Below are 18,044 nucleotides of genomic sequence, written 5' to 3' on the forward strand. Positions count from 1 at the left end.
CTCCCTGGTCCCCCCTCCCTCCTCCTCCACACCCCACAGTAACACACCAGAGTCTCCCCGGTCCCCCCTCCTCCTCCACCCCACACAGTAACACACCAGAGTCTCCCTGGTCCCCCCACCCCCCCACCCCCCACAGTAACACACCAGAGCCTCCCCGGCCCCCCCCCCTCCTCCTCCACCCCCACAGTAACACACCAGAGCCTCCCCGGTCCCCCCCCTCCCTCCTCCTCCACCCCCACAGTATCACACCAGAGTCTTCCCGATCCCCCCTCCTCCACCCCCCACAGTATCACACCAGAGTCTCCCTGGTCCCCCCCCCCCCCCACCCCCCACAGTATCACACCAGAGTCTCCCTGGTCCCCCCTCCCCCCCCACCCCCACAGTATCACACCAGAGTCTCCCTGGTCCCCTCCCCCACCCCCACAGTAACACACCAGAGCCTCCCTGGTCCCCCTCCCCCACCCCCACAGTAACACACCAGAGCCTCCCTGGTCCCCCCACCCCCACAGTAACACACCAGAGTCTCCCTGGTCCCCCTCCTCCCCACCCCCACAGTATCACACCAGAGCCTCCCTGGTCCCCCTCTCTACTCCTCTCCACTAACCCATAATCCACTCCGTGCTTTGGAGATCTTCTGACAAAAATAAAATGTCATGCTTCTGCCTGGTGTGACAGCTCACACCGCACCTCTCTGCTAGAGCTATTGCTTTTCAAGCCGATTACCTAACCAAATGGCAGTTATGTAAATATAGAAAAAACATGTCCTTCTCATTCACTAGCTCAAAGTCTTTCAATTCTGCCAACTTTCAAATGAGACCAGTGAATTGTCTCACAGGTTGTTGTACATGTTTTTTGATGAAATAACACTTTATTGACATGGGAAACATATGTTTACATTGCCAAAGTAAGTAGAATAGATAATAAACAAAATTGAAATAAACAATATAAAATTAACATTACACTCACAGAAGTTCCAAAAGAATGCAGACATTTCAAATATCATATTATGTCTATATACAATGTTGTAACAATGTGCAAATAGAGTACAAAAGGGAAAATAAATCAACATAAATATGGGTTGTATTTACAATGGTGTTTGTTCTTCACTGGTTGCCCTTTTCTTCTGGCAACAGGTCACAAATCTTGCTGCTGTGATGGCACACTGTGGAATTTCACCCAGTAGATATGGGAGTTTATCAAAATTGGATTTGTTTTCAAATTCTTTGTGGGTCTTTGTAATCTGAGCGAAATATGTGTCTCTAATATGGGCATATATTTGGCAGGAGGTTAGGAAGTGCAGCTCAGTTCCACCTCATTTTGTGGGCAGTGTGCACATAGCCTGTCTTCTCTTGAGAGCCAGGTCTGCCTACAGCAGCCTCTCTCAATAGCAAGGCCATGCTCACTGAGTCTACATAGTCAAAGCTTTCCTTAATTGTGGGTCAGTCACAGTGGTCAGGTATTCTGCCACTGTGTACTCTCTGTTTAGGGCCAAATAGCATTCTAGTTTGCACAGTTGTTTTGTTAATTCTTTCCAATGTGTGAAGTATTTTTATTTATTTTCTAATGATTTGGTTGGGTCTAATTGTGATGCTGTCCTGGGGCTCTGTGGGGTGTGTTTGTGAACAGAGCCCCAGGACCAGCTTGCTTAGGGGAGTTTTCTCCAGGTTCATCTCGCTGTAGGTGATGGCTTTGTTATGGAAGGTTTGGGAATCACCTCCCTCCCACCATGTGATCAAACATTCATGTGGTGTGCGAATAACTCAGTGTTCTTCCACTTCTTCTGTCTCCCCAGTCTATTTTCAACCCCTGCTGCTACTGCTGCTTCCAACCGTAGCCGTAAATCACTGGTTACATAAGCTCTGTGACTCTCTCATGGATCCTCCCTCTTGGTTCCTCACCCTCCTTCTCATGTCCTCTCTCTATCATGTAATTTCTGTCTCCCTCTCTATCCGTTTTCTGCTCTCTCTATCTGTTTTCTGCTCTCTCTCTTCTGTGTCTTCTCTATCATGGTTCCCCTCTCTGTTCCTCTCATGTCACCACTCACTCACTCACTCACTCACTCACTCACTCACTCACGTGTTCTCTCTATCCAATCCCAGTTAGATGAACGGAGGAGGAGGAGGAGGAGGAGAGCTTGGAGAACGAGGGAGAAGAGGAGGTGGCAATGTGAGGGGAGGAGGGGAGAGCGGTCACTGTGAGGGGAGAGCGGTCACTGTGAGGGGAGGAGAGCGGTCACTGTGAGGGGAGGAGGGGAGAGCGGTCACTGTGAGGAGGGGAGGGGGAGAGTCGCGGTCGCTGTGAGGGGAGGAGGGGAGAGTGGTCGCTGTGAGGGGAGGAGGGGAGAGTGGTCGCTGTGAGGGGAGGAGGGGGAGAGGGGTCACTGTGAGGGGAGGAGGGGAGAGTGGTCGCTGTGAGGGGAGGAGGGGAGAGGGGTCACTGTGAGGGGAGGAGGGGAGAGTGGTCGCTGTGAGGGGAGGAGGGGGAGAGCGGTCACTGTGAGGGGAGGAGGGGAGAGTGGTCGCTGTGAGGGGAGGAGGGGAGGAGAGGGTCACTGTGAGGGGAGGAGGGAGAGTGGTCGCTGTGAGGGGAGGAGGGGGAGAGGGGTCGCTGTGAGGGGAGGAGGGGAGAGTGGTCGCTGTGAGGGGAGGAGGGGAGAGGGTCACTGTGAGGGGAGGAGGGGAGAGTGGTGGCTCGTCACTGTGAGGGGGGAGGGAGAGTGGTCGCTGTGAGGGGAGGAGGGGAGAGCGGTCACTGTGAGGGGAGGAGGGGGGAGCGGTCGCTGTGAGGGGAGGAGGAGGGAGAAGAGGAGGCTCTCAATGATGCTTTAAAGTCTTTTTTTCCCTCTCTGATGAAGTCGACATGCCCCAGCCTGCTCATGAATAATAAGTGAAGGTAGCTCTTTATTTGTCAGCTGAATGTGTTATGAGTGTTCTGGACCGCCACGTTTTAAGAGTTGTGACAACATGCAGTCAGCTGTGCTCTGCCGGTTATATGTGTGTGTGTATGTGTGTGTGTGTGGGAGGGGGAGAGAGTGTGTGGGAGGGGGAGAGAGTGTGTGGGAGGGGGAGAGAGTGTGTGGGAGGGGGAGAGAGTGTGTGGGAGGGGAGAGAGTGTGTGGGAGGGGAGAGAGTGTGTAGATGATTGGGACGTTATATTGGTCCATCTTTTACAGAGCTGGTTGCCAGAGCAACCACCATGCAGTGCTGGTGGTGGAGGCAATACATCTGATGTCTAGTCTGCAAAAAAACAGTAGGAGGAAAAAAGGGGGAGGAAAAAGGAGGAGGGAGGATGGGTACTTTTGAGGAGAACTCACTGTTCAGGTGAGTTGATATCCTCCAGAGGACCTCTGTTTATTCTGGAAGGATCCATGGAGCCCCACTGGGCCTGAGGCTTCTGCTCAAGATGATTCTTCACTATCGATTTCTCCCCCTCTGCAGAGACACGGAGAGATGACACAGCAAACAGGGTCAATCCCCATACAGGCTGTCACACCATGCCACAAAATGACTCCCTATTCTCTACAACACAGTAGGAACACCTGTACTTTCCATGACATAGACTGACTAGGTGAATACAGGTGGAAGCTATGATCCCTTCTTGATGTCACTTGTTAAATACACTTAAATCAGTGTATATGGAAGGGAGGAGACGGGTTAAAGAAGGATTTTTCCCGTGTGTATCAAGAATGGTCCACCACCCAAAGGACTTCCAGCCAACTTGACACAACTGTAGGAAGCATTGAGGCTGTTCTGAGAGCAGAAACAGGGGAGCTGCACCTCAATATTAGGATGTTTTGTACACTCAGTGTAGTTCACTACCTTTGACCAGGACCCGATAGGATTCGAATAGAGCTCTGAGCAAAAGTAGTGCACTATATAGGGAATAGTGTACCATTGGTATGTCCCCTATGCCTGGTTCAGATCACAACACCTGAGAAGCTAAGGACACTGAAGAATGTACCACCATCAGTCATACTAATAATAACAGATAGTATTACAATGCCAAGCATGTCAAGCATTCTCTCAAAGCAAATGCTAAGTATGAAAATATTGACTGTGAAGATTTAGGATCTTCATTTGCCTGTAACAGCGTCACTGTCAGGCATTACATCACTGATACAGTATCTGTCGGGCATTACATCACTGATACAGTATCTGTCGGGCATCACATCACCGATACAGTATCTGTCGGGCATTACATCACCGATACAGTATCTGTCGGGCATCACATCACCGATACAGTATCTGTCGGGCATCACATCACCGATACAGTATCTGTCGGGCATTACATCACTGATACAGTATCTGTCGGGCATCACATCACCGATACAGTATCTGTCGGGCATTACATCACCGATACAGTATCTGTCGGGCATCACATCACCGGGCATCACATCACCTGATACAGTATCTGTCGGGCATCACATCACCGATACAGTATCTGTCGGGCATCACATCACTGATACAGTATCTGTCGGGCATTACATCACTGATACAGTATCTGTCGGGCATCACATCACTGATACAGTATCTGTCGGACATTACATCACTGATACAGTATCTGTCGGGCATTACATCATTGATACAGTATCTGTCTGGCATTACATCACTGATACAGTATCTGTCGGGCATCACATCACCGATACAGTATCTGTCGGGCATTACATCACTGATACAGTATCTGTCGGGCATTACATCATTGATACAGTATCTGTCTGGCATTACATCACTGATACAGTATCTGTCTGGCATTACATCACTCATACAGTATCTGTCTGGCATTACATCATTGATACAGTATCTGTCGGGCATTACATCACTGATACAGTATCTGTCTGGCATTACATCACTGATACAGTATCTGTCTGGCATTACATCACTGATACAGTATCTGTCTGGCATTACATCATTGATACAGTATCTGTCGGGCATTACATCATTGATACAGTATCTGTCTGGCATTACATCACCGATACAGTATCTGTCGGGCATTACATCACTGATACAGTATCTGTCTGGCATTACATCACTGATACAGTATCTGTCTGGCATCACATCACTGATACAGAATCTGTCTGGCATTACATCACCGATACAGTATCTGTCGGGCATTACATCACTGATACAGTATCTGTCTGGCATTACTTTAAAGGCAGCAGCAAACAAAGACAACACTTCTGTTCTGTGTGTTCAACACATGCTAAATGGAGCTCTGCTGGTAGCACAATGAGACAGATAGAGAGAGAGAGAGAGCGCTTCTTGATGTTGTGGAAAATATTTTAGTCCAGGGGGGAAACAGCCTGACAGGATAACAGCCTGGTGTTGGCCTCTCGTCACCGTGGGAGACAGACGGTGAGTGTGAACACAGTTGTTATCAAAGTAAACAGCCTTATCAGTGTTTCAAGCGCCACCTGGAGAGCTCCAAAACGAGCCCCTTTTGTGTCCAGTTATTCCTCTCCAGTTGACCCAGATCTTCACCTCTTAGCATAACATTGACCTGATTGGACGATCACACTGTGGCATTGTGTATGCGAAATGTGCATCTGAAGAGGAGGATACAGGAGCGCATGTCTAAACATAGCATAGTGGATTCATATGGATTGGATTGCGGCGGTAAATGATTTATTAATGTGAGCAATTCACGGTATAATCCTATTTGGAAATGAATAATATATAAACCCAGCTCTGAAAACAATGTTGGTGGGATGGTGTCAAAAGAGCAATTTACTGTAACAGGTCACTATCTCTTGTGCCCTGAGAGATAACCTCACAGTAATATGAATGTCTTCTGAACTCTGTAACTATTCTCCAGATCCTTTACGGCACCCATATTAGTTTCCTCAATTGTCTTATAAAACTCTCAAACTTGTCAACTGACTGCTAACAACTGTAGTAGTTGAGGACTACGTATTTTAACTGGCCTGACAACTGAGGCAATTCCTAATATGGATGCCGTGGTCAGTCAACCCCACCGCTCTACCTTCAAGTCCAAACCATGTGCTAATGAATATTCATGCACTGTGGAGAGTGTTCTTTGTACTTGGTTGTGATTGTAATCTGTTGTACTCTTATAACAGCCCCTCATTCACAGCCCAAATGCATTTAATCCAGCCAGTCTCATGAATACTGATGGCTGAGGTAGAGATATGGACGTGGTGATGTTCTCTACAATGTGGCTGAATCCTCATGGTGAATATAATGACCCATTTATATTTCTCTATATGTCTGTCTGTCAGTCTAAATGCTGAACAGAAGCTTATCATTGAGCAATCGACAAACTTAGGTTCAGGGTACTGTAGTCCTGAACTACGAGAGAGGTACTATGGTGTAGTCTTTGGCCTGGTTTGCTAACTACCTCTCTCAAAGAGTGCAGTGTATAAAGTCAGAACATCTGCTGTCTCAGCCACTGCCTGTCACCAAAGGTGTACCCCAAGGCTCGATCCTAGGCCCCACTCTTTACTTAATTTACATCAACAACATAGCTCAGGCAGTAGGAAGCTCTCATCCATTTATATGCAGATGATACAGTCTTATACTCAGCTGGCCCCTCCCCAGATTTTGTGTTAAATGCTCTACAAAAAGCTTTCTTAGTGTCCAACCAGCTTTCTCTGCCCTTAACCTTTGGTAAGTAGAATGCCCCTTTCTCCACAGATGTGATTACTGAGGAATTAGAGCTTGAGATGGTACTTGGGACTATGGCTAGATGGTACACTGTCCTTCTCTCAGCACATATCAAAGCTGCAGGCTAAAGTTAAATCTAGACTTGGTTTCCAATATCGTAATCACTCCTCTTTCACCCCAGATGTCAAACTAACCCTGATTCAGATGAACATACTACCCATGCTAGATTACGGAGACGTAATTTATAGATCGGCAGGTAAGGGTGCTCTCGAGCGGCTAGATGGTCTTTACCATTCGGCCATCAGATTTGCCACCAATGCTCCTTGTAGGACACATCACTCCTCTGTAAACTGGTCATCTCTGTATACCCGTCACAAGACCCACTGGTTGATGCTTATTTATAAAACCCTCTTAGGCCTCACTCCCCCCTATCTGAGATACCTACTGCAGCCCTCATCCTCCACATACAACACCTGTTCTGCCAGTCACATTCTGTTAAAGGTCCCCAAAGCACACACATCCCTGGGTCGGTCGTATTTTCAGTTCGCTGCAGCTAGCGGCTGGAACGAGCTACAACAAACACTTAAACTGGACAGTTTTATCTCAATCTCTTCATTCAAAGATTCAATCATGGACACTCTTACTGATAGTTGTGGCTACGTTGTGTGATGTATTGTTGTCTCTATCCTTCTTGCTCTTTGTGCTGTTATCTGTGCCCAATAATGTTTGTACCCTGTTTTGTGCTGCTGCCATCTTGTGCTGCTGCCATGTTGTGCTGCCATGTTGTGTTGCTACCATGCTGTGTTGTTGTTTTAGGTCTCTCTTTATGTTGTGTTGTCTCTCTTGTCTTGATGTGTGTTTTGTCCTATATTTTTATATAATTTTTATTTTTAATCCCAGTCCCCCGTCCCTGCAGGAGGACTTTTTGCCTTTTGGTAGGCCGTCATTGTAAATAAGAATTTGCCCTTAACTGACTTGCCTAGTTCAATAAAGGTTCAATAAAAAAATAGAAAATAAAAATAGTTGTCATGCTGTTCCCTATCTATGAGGTGAGCACAGCTGTTTTACCTGGGACAGATGAATACAACTCTTCAGAGAGAATCATGTGCAGACAGTGAGTGCAGCAGCAGCAGTCCATGCTGACAGAGGTGAGTCTGTCTGTTCTAATGAGTGAGGAATATGTGGGAGGTGATGCTGTAGAAGTGTGAACAAAAGCAGCAGTGGTCAGTCACCTTTGCCGTCGGTGAAGTTGCGTATGCTGAGGATGTTGTTGACGTCTCCGTAGTGGTTCTGCTTGATGTACGGGGTCTTCTCTGGGGTGTCCTGCAGCTGCATGGTCACCTCTTCCAGTTCCTTATCCAACTGCACAGACAAAATGTACTTTATGGGGTTAAAATAGTGTTTAAGATGTTGACATAATGTTTAAGATGTTGACATAATGTTTAAGATGTTGACATAATGTTTAAGATGTTGACATAATTTAAGATGTTGACATAATGTTTAAGATGTTGACATAATGTTTAAGATGTTGACATAATGTTTAAGATGTTGACATAATGTGTAAGATGTTAAAATAGTGTTTAAGATGTTGACATAATGTTTAAGATGTTAAAATTGTGTTTAAGATGTTGACATAATGTTTAAGAGGTTAAAATAGTTTTAAACTTTGGGAGTAATGATTAATAAATGTTGAACAAATGGTTTGTAAATGCCTTAAATGCCTTATAAATGGTTTATTATGGACCCTTAAAACAAAGTGTTACCCATTTGTTAAAATATAGTGAAATAGTGATGGGAAAAAACTGCAAGGACAGATGAGGGTTGTCTACTGAAATGTATTGATTTGGATCAGAAATAAACCTTTTCTATTCAACTCCATTGTACTTCAAGAGTGGCATTAGGAACAACTACAAGGGCTACTCTTACTCTTTATCAGGATGGTGTTACTGGCAGACAGGACCAATTAGAGATACTTTATAGAGTGACAGGATGGTGCTACTGGCAGACAGGACCTATTAGAGACGCTTTATAGAGTGACAGGATGGTGCTACTGGCAGACAGGACCAACTAGAGACACTTTATAGATGGTGCTACTGGCAGACAGGACCTATTAGAGACACTTTATAGAGTGACAGGATGGTGTTACTGGCAGACAGGACCAATTAGAGATACTTTATAGAGTGACAGGATGGTGCTACTGGCAGACAGGACCAATTAGAGACGCTTTATAGAGTGACAGGATGGTGCTACTGGCAGACAGGACCAACTAGAGACACTTTATAGATGGTGCTACTGGCAGACAGGACCTATTAGAGACACTTTATAGAGTGACAGGATGGTGTTACTGGCAGACAGGACCAACTAGAGACACTTTATAGAGTGACAGGATGGTGTTACTGGCAGACAGGACCTATTAGAGACACTTTATAGAGTGACAGGATGGTGTTACTGGCAGACAGGACCAACTAGAGACACTTTATAGAGTGACAGGATGGTGTTACTGGCAGACAGGACCTATTAGAGACACTTTATAGAGTGACAGGATGGTGTTACTGGCAGACAGGACCAACTAGAGACACTTTATAGATGGTGTTACTGGCAGACAGGACCAACTAGAGACACTTTATAGATGGTGTTACTGGCAGACAGGACCAACTAGAGACACTTTATAGATGGTGTTACTGGCAGACAGGACCTATTAGAGACACTTTATAGAGTGACAGGATGGTGTTACTGGCAGACAGGACCTATTAGAGACACTTTATAGAGTGACAGGATGGTGCTACTGGCAGACAGGACCTATTAGAGACACTTTATAGAGTGACAGGATGGTGCTACTGGCAGACAGGACCAATTAGAGACGCTTTATAGAGTGACAGGATGGTGCTACTGGCAGACAGGACCTATTAGAGACACTTTATAGAGTGACAGGATGGTGCTACTGGCAGACAGGCCCAACTAGAGACACTTTATAGATGGTGCTACTGGCAGACAGGACCTATTAGAGACACTTTATAGAGTGACAGGAAGTGTTACTGGCAGACAGGACCAATTAGAGATACTTTATAGAGTGACAGGATGGTGTTACTGGCAGACAGGACCAATTAGAGATACTTTATAGAGTGACAGGATGGTGCTACTGGCAGACAGGACCAACTAGAGACACTTTATAGATGGTGCTACTGGCAGACAGGACCTATTAGAGACACTTTATAGAGTGACAGGATGGTGTTACTGGCAGACAGGACCAACTAGAGACACTTTATAGATGGTGTTACTGGCAGACAGGACCAACTAGAGACACTTTATAGATGGTGTTACTGGCAGACAGGACCAACTAGAGACACTTTATAGATGGTGTTACTGGCAGACAGGACCAACTAGAGACACTTTATAGATGGTGTTACTGGCAGACAGGACCTATTAGAGACACTTTATAGAGTGACAGGATGGTGCTACTGGCAGACAGGACCTATTAGAGACACTTTATAGAGTGACAGGATGGTGCTACTGGCAGACAGGACCAATTAGAGACACTTTATAGAGTGACAGGATGGTGCTACTGGCAGACAGGACCTATTAGAGACACTTTATAGAGTGACAGGATGGTGTTACTGGCAGACAGGACCAAAATAGAGACACTTTATAGAGTGACAGGATGGTGTTACTGGCAGACAGGACCAATTAGAGACACTTTATAGAGTGACAGGAAGTGTTACTGGCAGACAGGACCAATTAGAGATACTTTATAGATGACAGGATGGTGTTACTGGCAGACAGGACCAATTAGAGATACTTTATAGAGTGACAGGATGGTGCTACTGGCAGACAGGACCTATTAGAGACACTTTATAGATGGTGTTACTGGCAGACAGGACCAACTGGAGACACTTTATAGATGGTGTTACTGGCAGACAGGACCAATTAGAGACACTTTATAGATGGTGCTACTGGCAGACAGGACCAACTAGAGACACTTTATAGAGTGACATGATGGTGTTACTGGCAGACAGGACCAACTAGAGACACTTTATAGATGGTGTTACTACTGGCAGACAGGACCAATTAGAGACACTTTATAGAGTGACATGATGGTGTTACTGGCAGACAGGACCAACTAGAGACACTTTATAGATGGTGTTACTGGCAGACAGGACCTATTAGAGACACTTTATAGAGTGACAGGATGGTGCTACTGGCAGACAGGACCTAACTAGAGACACTTTATAGAGTGACAGGATGGTGTTACTGGCAGACAGGACCAACTAGAGACACTTTATAGAGTGACATGATGGTGTTACTGGCAGACAGGACCAACTAGAGACACTTTTTGATAGATGGTGTTACTGGCAGACAGGACCAACTAGAGACACTTTATAGAGTGACATGATGGTGTTACTGGCAGACAGGACCAACTAGAGACACTTTATAGATGGTGCTACTGGCAGACAGGACCAATTAGAGACACTTTATAGAGTGACAGGATGGTGTTACTGGCAGACAGGACCAACTAGAGACACTTTATAGATGGTGTTACTGGCAGACAGGACCAATTAGAGACACTTTATAGAGTGACAGGATGGTGTTACTGGCAGACAGGACCAACTAGAGACACTTTATAGATGGTGTTACTGGCAGACAGGACCAATTAGAGACGCTTTATAGAGTGACAGGATTTATAGAGTGACAGGATGGTGTTACTGGCAGACAGGACCAACTAGAGACACTTTATAGATGGTGTTACTGGCAGACAGGACCAACTAGAGAACTTTATAGAGTGACAGGATGGTGTTACTGGCAGACAGGACCAACTAGAGACACTTTATAGATGGTGTTACTGGCAGACAGGACCAACTAGAGACACTTTATAGATGGTGTTACTGGCAGACAGGACCAACTAGAGACACTTTATAGATGGTGTTACTGGCAGACAGGACCTATTAGAGACAAGGCAATGTCTGAGGACACTGTCATTGCCGTTATGTCACGCAAACGTAAGACTCATATATGTAGAATACCATACTTTAGAAAATACAAAAAAACAGAGTGTCTCTGGTCACATTAATAGGGACACGAGCTTTTCCTGACTGTGAAATTGAGAGAACTTTGGGGACTAAATGTAGGTAACAGGACTGGTGTGGTCGGGAGAGACTCCCTGGCCTCTTCATGCGTGATGATGACATGACATAAGGCAGTATCACGATGACGTCACCTCTGTTATCTTCATGCGGAGGCGGTGGTTGTCGGTCTGCAGGCCGTCCAGTCTGGACGTGTTGGCCTGGTTCACACTCGTCACTGAAGTGGACGTCTTGGAGTCCTCTTTCTTCTGGTTCGTGTTGAACTTTAACCTCCGGTTCTGAGTAGCTGCGTCTGGATTGGTCCTCATCGTGATGAACTGCAAGTTGTCATAATAAAGGGCAGTGGCTTAGAATGACAGGTTGAGGTGTCACACCACATTCCTCCTCTGATGTCATGTTACGCTTACTCATATCGAAATGTTTAAAAACAATGGAAAGTATTTCATATAATCAGCAACATTATCATTTCTGAGATCCTCTTAGAGTGCATGAATCCAGTGGGTTGAGCAGTTTCATGACCCTTGGCTGGACAGGAAGGGGACAGTATACCATTTCCTGTGTTTCTTACCTTTGGCACAAACACCAGACAGAGAGTGATGGTGCTGCAGAAGATGATGACCAGAGCCACGATGCAGAACTGCACATTGGGCTGGTCTCGCGTGAGGAAGGACACGGCCGCCCCGATGATACACATGATGCCCACGTTGTACACACTCATCCCGATATACTTGCTGTCATTCAGGGCCGGGATGCTCACATTTCTCGTCTCCCAAGCCAGGAAGCACCCAAACAACTGGAGGAGAGGATAGAAGAGAGGGAAAGAAGGGGAAGGATAAGAAAGGGAAGAGGAGGAGAGAGAGAGAGAAGACAGGAGAGAGAGAGAAGACAGGAGAGAGAGGAGAGAAGGGGAAGGATAAGAAGGTAAGAGGAGGAGAGAGAGAAGACAGGAGAGAGAGGGGAAAGGAGAGGGAGAGGAGGAGGGGAGGGGGAGAGGAGAGGAGAGAGGAGGGGAGGGGAAAGGAGAGGAGAGAGGAGGGGAGGGGAAAGGAGAGGGGAGGGGAAAGGAGAGGAGAGAGGAGGGGAAGGGAAGAGGAGGAGAGAGAGAGAAGACAGGAGAGAGAGAGAAGACAGGAGACAGAGAGAGAAGACAGGGAGAGAGAGAGGAGGGAGGGGAAAGGAGAGGAGAGAGGAGGGAAGGGGAAGGATAAGAAGGGAAGAGGAGGAGAGAGAGAGAAGACAGGAGAGAGAGAGAAGACAAGGGAGAGAGAGAAGACAGGAGAGAGAGAGAAGACAGGAGAGAGAGAGAAGACAGGAGAGAGAGGGGAAAGGAGAGGAGAGACGAGGGGAAAGGAGAGGAGAGAGGAGGGGAGGGGGACAAGAGAGCAGAGGAGAGAAATAATTAAATATTAACAGGGATGTATAGGCCTATTTATGTTCACTACATACTGTAGCTGTTGTGTTATAGAGATGTACATTATGTACATTTGCACAAATATATGAATTATACCAGCTAATGTGACCTACATAGCAGACAGCAGCATTGATGTAAACTTGAAAAGCCTTTTGATTTTGTGGTCATAAATGGTTTATTTTCTGAGAGTGCTTTTGTGTTCTTCACAGAACACTGCATGGAATATTCTAGAACAGACACCCAGTGTGTCTCAACATTATAATGATGTCGCAGCATCACAGGAGCATTCGTCACATGATCACACCTTGGGATAGGGTGTGTGTGTGTGTGTGTGTGTGTGTGCCATAGGATAGATGATGACTCAATCCTCAGATGCTGCTCCTACTGTTGTCATGTCCCAGTTTTGTCTCAGACACAACTACTCTGAAGTTTGTCACGCCATGTATCCCACTTTCTGTCTAACTGCTCTCTTTCTGTTTCCTCTCTCTGTCATGGCTATAAGTGGACTGAAAGGCTGAATTATTTACAGTCTGGACTAGTTAAGTTAAGGTGTTCAAACACACCAGCCGAGGGGAAGCGGAACATTTTCAAATATGTCACATTTCATTTAGAAACCTTAGGCTTCTGGAGGGGTTCGGTTAACTACATCCACTGGGAGCTCTGCTTGGAGACACACACACACACATATACACACACACACACATATATACACACACATATACACACACACACACACACACACATATATACACACACATATACACACACACACACACACACACACACACACACACACACACACACACACTGGACCTAGTTACTACTCAATGGACCACTCTTATTTGGTTGGGGAGAGAACAGTGATCAAAGTATTTTGTGTTTCCTTTGATATTTCTCTTTCTCACAGTGGAAGGTTCTCTTCAGTGAAGGACAAGTCTATTGTGTGTAACTCATCACTGAACCAATGGAAGGTCATGTGCTATTTCTCTCTGTATAGTAGAGTATGAGTCATATCCCAGTATTCAGACAGAACAATAGAATGTGCTCTATGCCTGATGAAATCGACATCTAACAACCACAGATATGATTACCATACGTGTGCTTTGTGAGTGGCAGAAAACTTGCTATTGAACTCTCCATCATGACACAATGACCATGGTATACACATGCTAGACGGTGTTCGGATAACAGCCACCACCTCTTCCTTTCCTGCAGCTCAGAGACTACCTCCCTAACCATGAGTAGGCCCTTGAGGTGACGGACACACACACACACACACACACACACACACACACACACACACACACACACACACACACACACACACACACACACACACACACACACACACACCAATTTCTCTCCTTACTCACCATAAGCAGGCCCTTGTATGCGTAAACGATCCCCAGCCAAATGGTCATGTGTGTGTTCTCACAGTGTTCCAGGAAGGGTCGGATGGCTATGTCCCGCCCCTGGGGGTCCGCCTGTAGGGACACACAGAGAGAGAGAAAAGGTCAACCAGTGAAGAACAAACACCATTGTAAATGCAACCCATATTTATGCTTATTTATTTTCCCTTTTGTACTTTAACCATTTGTACATCTTTACAATACTTTATTGTAACAATAATATGACAGTTGTAATGTCTTTATTATTTTGGAACTTCTGTGAGTGTAATGTTTACTATTCATTTTTTTGTTTATTTCACTTTTGTATATTATCTACTTCACTTGCTTGGGCAATGTTAACATATGTTTCCCATACCAATAAAGCCCCTTGAATTGAATTGAGAGAAGAGAAGGGCTGGTCAGTGGTGGGCACATGCATGTCAAAAACAACAACAACAATACCAACAACAACAGCCTAAGCAAAACTATTTTCTACTATAATCAAATTCTGAACAGTACTTCTTCCAAAAAATACAAGTTAGACAGTGTCACACATATACACATATACACACACATATACACACATATACAAAGCAACTACAGTTGATTATGATCTTATGTGACATGCAGTACCAGTTTAAAGGCTTGGACACACCTACTACATTGTAGAATAATAGTGAAGACATCAACACTATGAAATAACACATACCAATTTTTTTTTTAACAAATCAAAATATATTTTATATTTGAGATTCTTTGAGATTCCCTTTGCCTTGATGACAGCTTTGGACACTCTTGGCATTCTCTCAACCAGCTTCATGAGGAATGCTTTTCCAACAGTCTAGAAAGAGTTCCCACATGCTGAGCACTTGTTGGGTGCTTTTCCTTCACTCTGCGGTCTGACTCATCCTAAACCATCTCAATTGGGTTGAGGTCGGGTGATTGTGGAGGCCAGGTCATCTGACGCAGCACTCCATCACTTTCCTTCTTGGTCAAATAGCGTTTACACAGCATGGAGGTGTGTTTTGGGTAATTGTCCTGTTGAAAAACAAATGATAGTCCCACTAAACGAAAACCAGATAGCCATGCTGGTTAAGTGTGCCTTGGATTCTAAATAAATCACAGACAGTGTCACCAGCAAAGCACCATCACAACCCCTCCTCCATGGTGGGAACCACACATGCGGAGATCATCCGTTCACCTACTCTGCGTCTCACAAAGACACAGCGGTTGGAACCAAAAATGTCAAATTTGGACTCATCTGAAAAAAGGAAAGATTTCCAGCAGTCTAATGTCCATTGCTCGTGTTTCTTGGCCCAAGCAAGTCTCTTCTTCTTATTGGTGTCCTTTAGTAGTGGTTTCTTTGCAGCAATTCAACCATGAAAGCCTGATTCACGCAGTCTGCTCTGAACAGTTGATGTTGAGATGTGTCTGTCACTTGAACTCTGTGAAGCATTTCTTTGGGCCGCAATTTCTGAAGTGGTAACTCTCTTGAACTTATCCTCTGCAGCAGAGGTAACTATGGGTCTTCCTTTCCTGTGGCGGTCCTCATGAGGGCCAGTTTCATTATAGCGCTTGATGGTTTTTACGACAGCACTTGAAGAAACGTTCAAAAAAAAAATGTTCCGCATTGACTGACCTTCATGTCTTAAAGTAATGATGGACTGTCGTTTCTCTTGGCTTATTTGAGCTGTTCTTGCCATAATATGGACTTGGTATTTTACCAAATAGTGCTATCTTCTGTATACCAAACCTACTTTGTCGCAACAATATGAATAAACTTATTAAATTACAAGCCTAGTTGGTTTAGCCACCGAAAAAGGATGCAACCTTCTCGCTAGCCATGATTGGCTGAGATAATGAGTGGGCTCGACATGCCGAGAGATGAGTTCAGATTGGTCTGCCATATAGCATGCCTCTGTCTATTTGAGCTGGTCAGTAAGTTGAGGTAATCCTGTCTAACGCTGCTTTTTAAAAAGTGTATTGCATAGTAGAACTGCATAAGTGTTGCTCTCCACTTTCTGGAGGAATGAGTTTTGAAATCAGTAGAATTAGAGTATGATGGCTAAGGAGATGGAGAAAACACCTGTGTCTGGATTTCATCTTCAAACTAAGGGCAACCATGGCATCCGTGACAGGGAGAAGCGTCCGTCCATAATGTATACGGGTAAGATAGTCTAGCTAGCTATATTTTCAGATACTACACGTTTCTAATTTTGACAAAGTCGTTTTCATTTGTACTTTTAGCTGGCTCGCTAGCTAAAGTTACATGTATGATCTTATTATTCATACCTCAGAGCCATTTGCTTTGCTAGTTATAGCCTGTTAGTGAGCTAACATTGAACCTGGTTGGTTAGCTACCTGTAGATTCATGCAGTGTAGAAACGTCATGAGTTGGGACTATGGTTAATTGATTACCTAGCTAGCTACATGTCTTAACGAAATACTCCACTATGCAAGTAACTATTTCAATAGAATGTCACTACGACAACTGTTGATAGACATAGCTGGTAAATTCACTCTGGCTATCTACTCAGAGCACTCTCGTTTGAGTGTGCCAGAGCGCAGAATAACTGACAAATTTACAAACGCTCAACACCCGTTGAATATTTTATATTTTTTTATTTCACCTTTATTTAACCAGATAGGCCAGTTGAGAACAAGTTCTCATTTACAACTGCGACCTGGCCAAGATAAAGCATAGCAGTGCAACACAAACAACAACACAGAGTTACACATGGATAATCAAACATACAGCCAATAATACAATAGAAAAAGTCATATACAGTGTGTGCAAATGAGGTAGGATAAGGAGGGTAAGGCAATAAATAGGCCATAGTGGCGAAATAATTACAATATAGCAATTAAACACTGGAGTGATAGATGTGTAGAAGATGAGTGTGCAAGGAGAAGTACTGGGTAAAGGAGCAAAACTAATAACAGTATGGGGATTAGGTAGTTGGATGGGCTATTTACAGATGGCCTATGTACAGGTGCAGTGATCTGTGAGCTGCTCTGACAGTTGGTGCTTAAAGTTAGTGAGGGAGATATGAGTCTCCAGCTTCAGGGAAATTTGCAGTTCGTTCCAGTCAATGGCAGCAGAGAACTGGAAGGAAAGGCAGCCAAAGGAGGAATTGGCTTTGGGGGTGACCAGTGCAATATACCTGCTGGAGCGCATGCTACGGGTGGGTGCTGGTATGGTGACCAGTGAGCTGAGATAAGGCAGGGCTTTACCTAGCAAAGACTTACAGATGATTTGGAGCCAGTGGGTTTGGCGACGAATATGAAGCGAGGGCCAGCCATCGAGAGCATACAGGTCGCAGTGGTGGGTAGTATATGGGGCTTTGGTGACAAAACTGATGGCACTGTGATAGACTGCATCCAATTTGCTGAGTAGAGTATCGGAGGCTATTTTGTAAATGACATTGCCGAAGTCAAGGATCGGTAGGATAGTCAGTTTTACAAGGGTCTGATCGGCAGCATGAGTGAAGGATGTTTTGCTGCGAAATAGGATGCCGATTATAGACTTAATTTTGGATTGGAGATG

At 45.1% G+C, this 18,044-nt stretch overlaps 1 protein-coding gene across 1 annotated transcript in view; it reads right to left on the minus strand.

Moving 5' to 3' along the window:
* Positions 1–18,044, minus strand: part of gabbr2 (gamma-aminobutyric acid (GABA) B receptor, 2) — a 395,696-nt gene that overhangs the window by 1,299 nt on the left and 376,353 nt on the right. Inside the window, exons 14-18 of the mRNA XM_042295213.1 lie at positions 14,483–14,593; positions 12,267–12,491; positions 11,833–12,015; positions 7,853–7,982; positions 3,314–3,431 (exon numbers count right to left, since the gene is read on the minus strand). Coding sequence (XP_042151147.1) covers positions 3,314–3,431; positions 7,853–7,982; positions 11,833–12,015; positions 12,267–12,491; positions 14,483–14,593 — 767 coding nt within the window. The remainder of the gene's footprint in view (positions 1–3,313; positions 3,432–7,852; positions 7,983–11,832; positions 12,016–12,266; positions 12,492–14,482; positions 14,594–18,044) is intronic.

This window comes from Oncorhynchus tshawytscha, linkage group LG13, assembly GCF_018296145.1.
Source record: "Oncorhynchus tshawytscha isolate Ot180627B linkage group LG13, Otsh_v2.0, whole genome shotgun sequence".
Taxonomy (NCBI): Eukaryota; Metazoa; Chordata; class Actinopteri; order Salmoniformes; family Salmonidae; genus Oncorhynchus; species Oncorhynchus tshawytscha.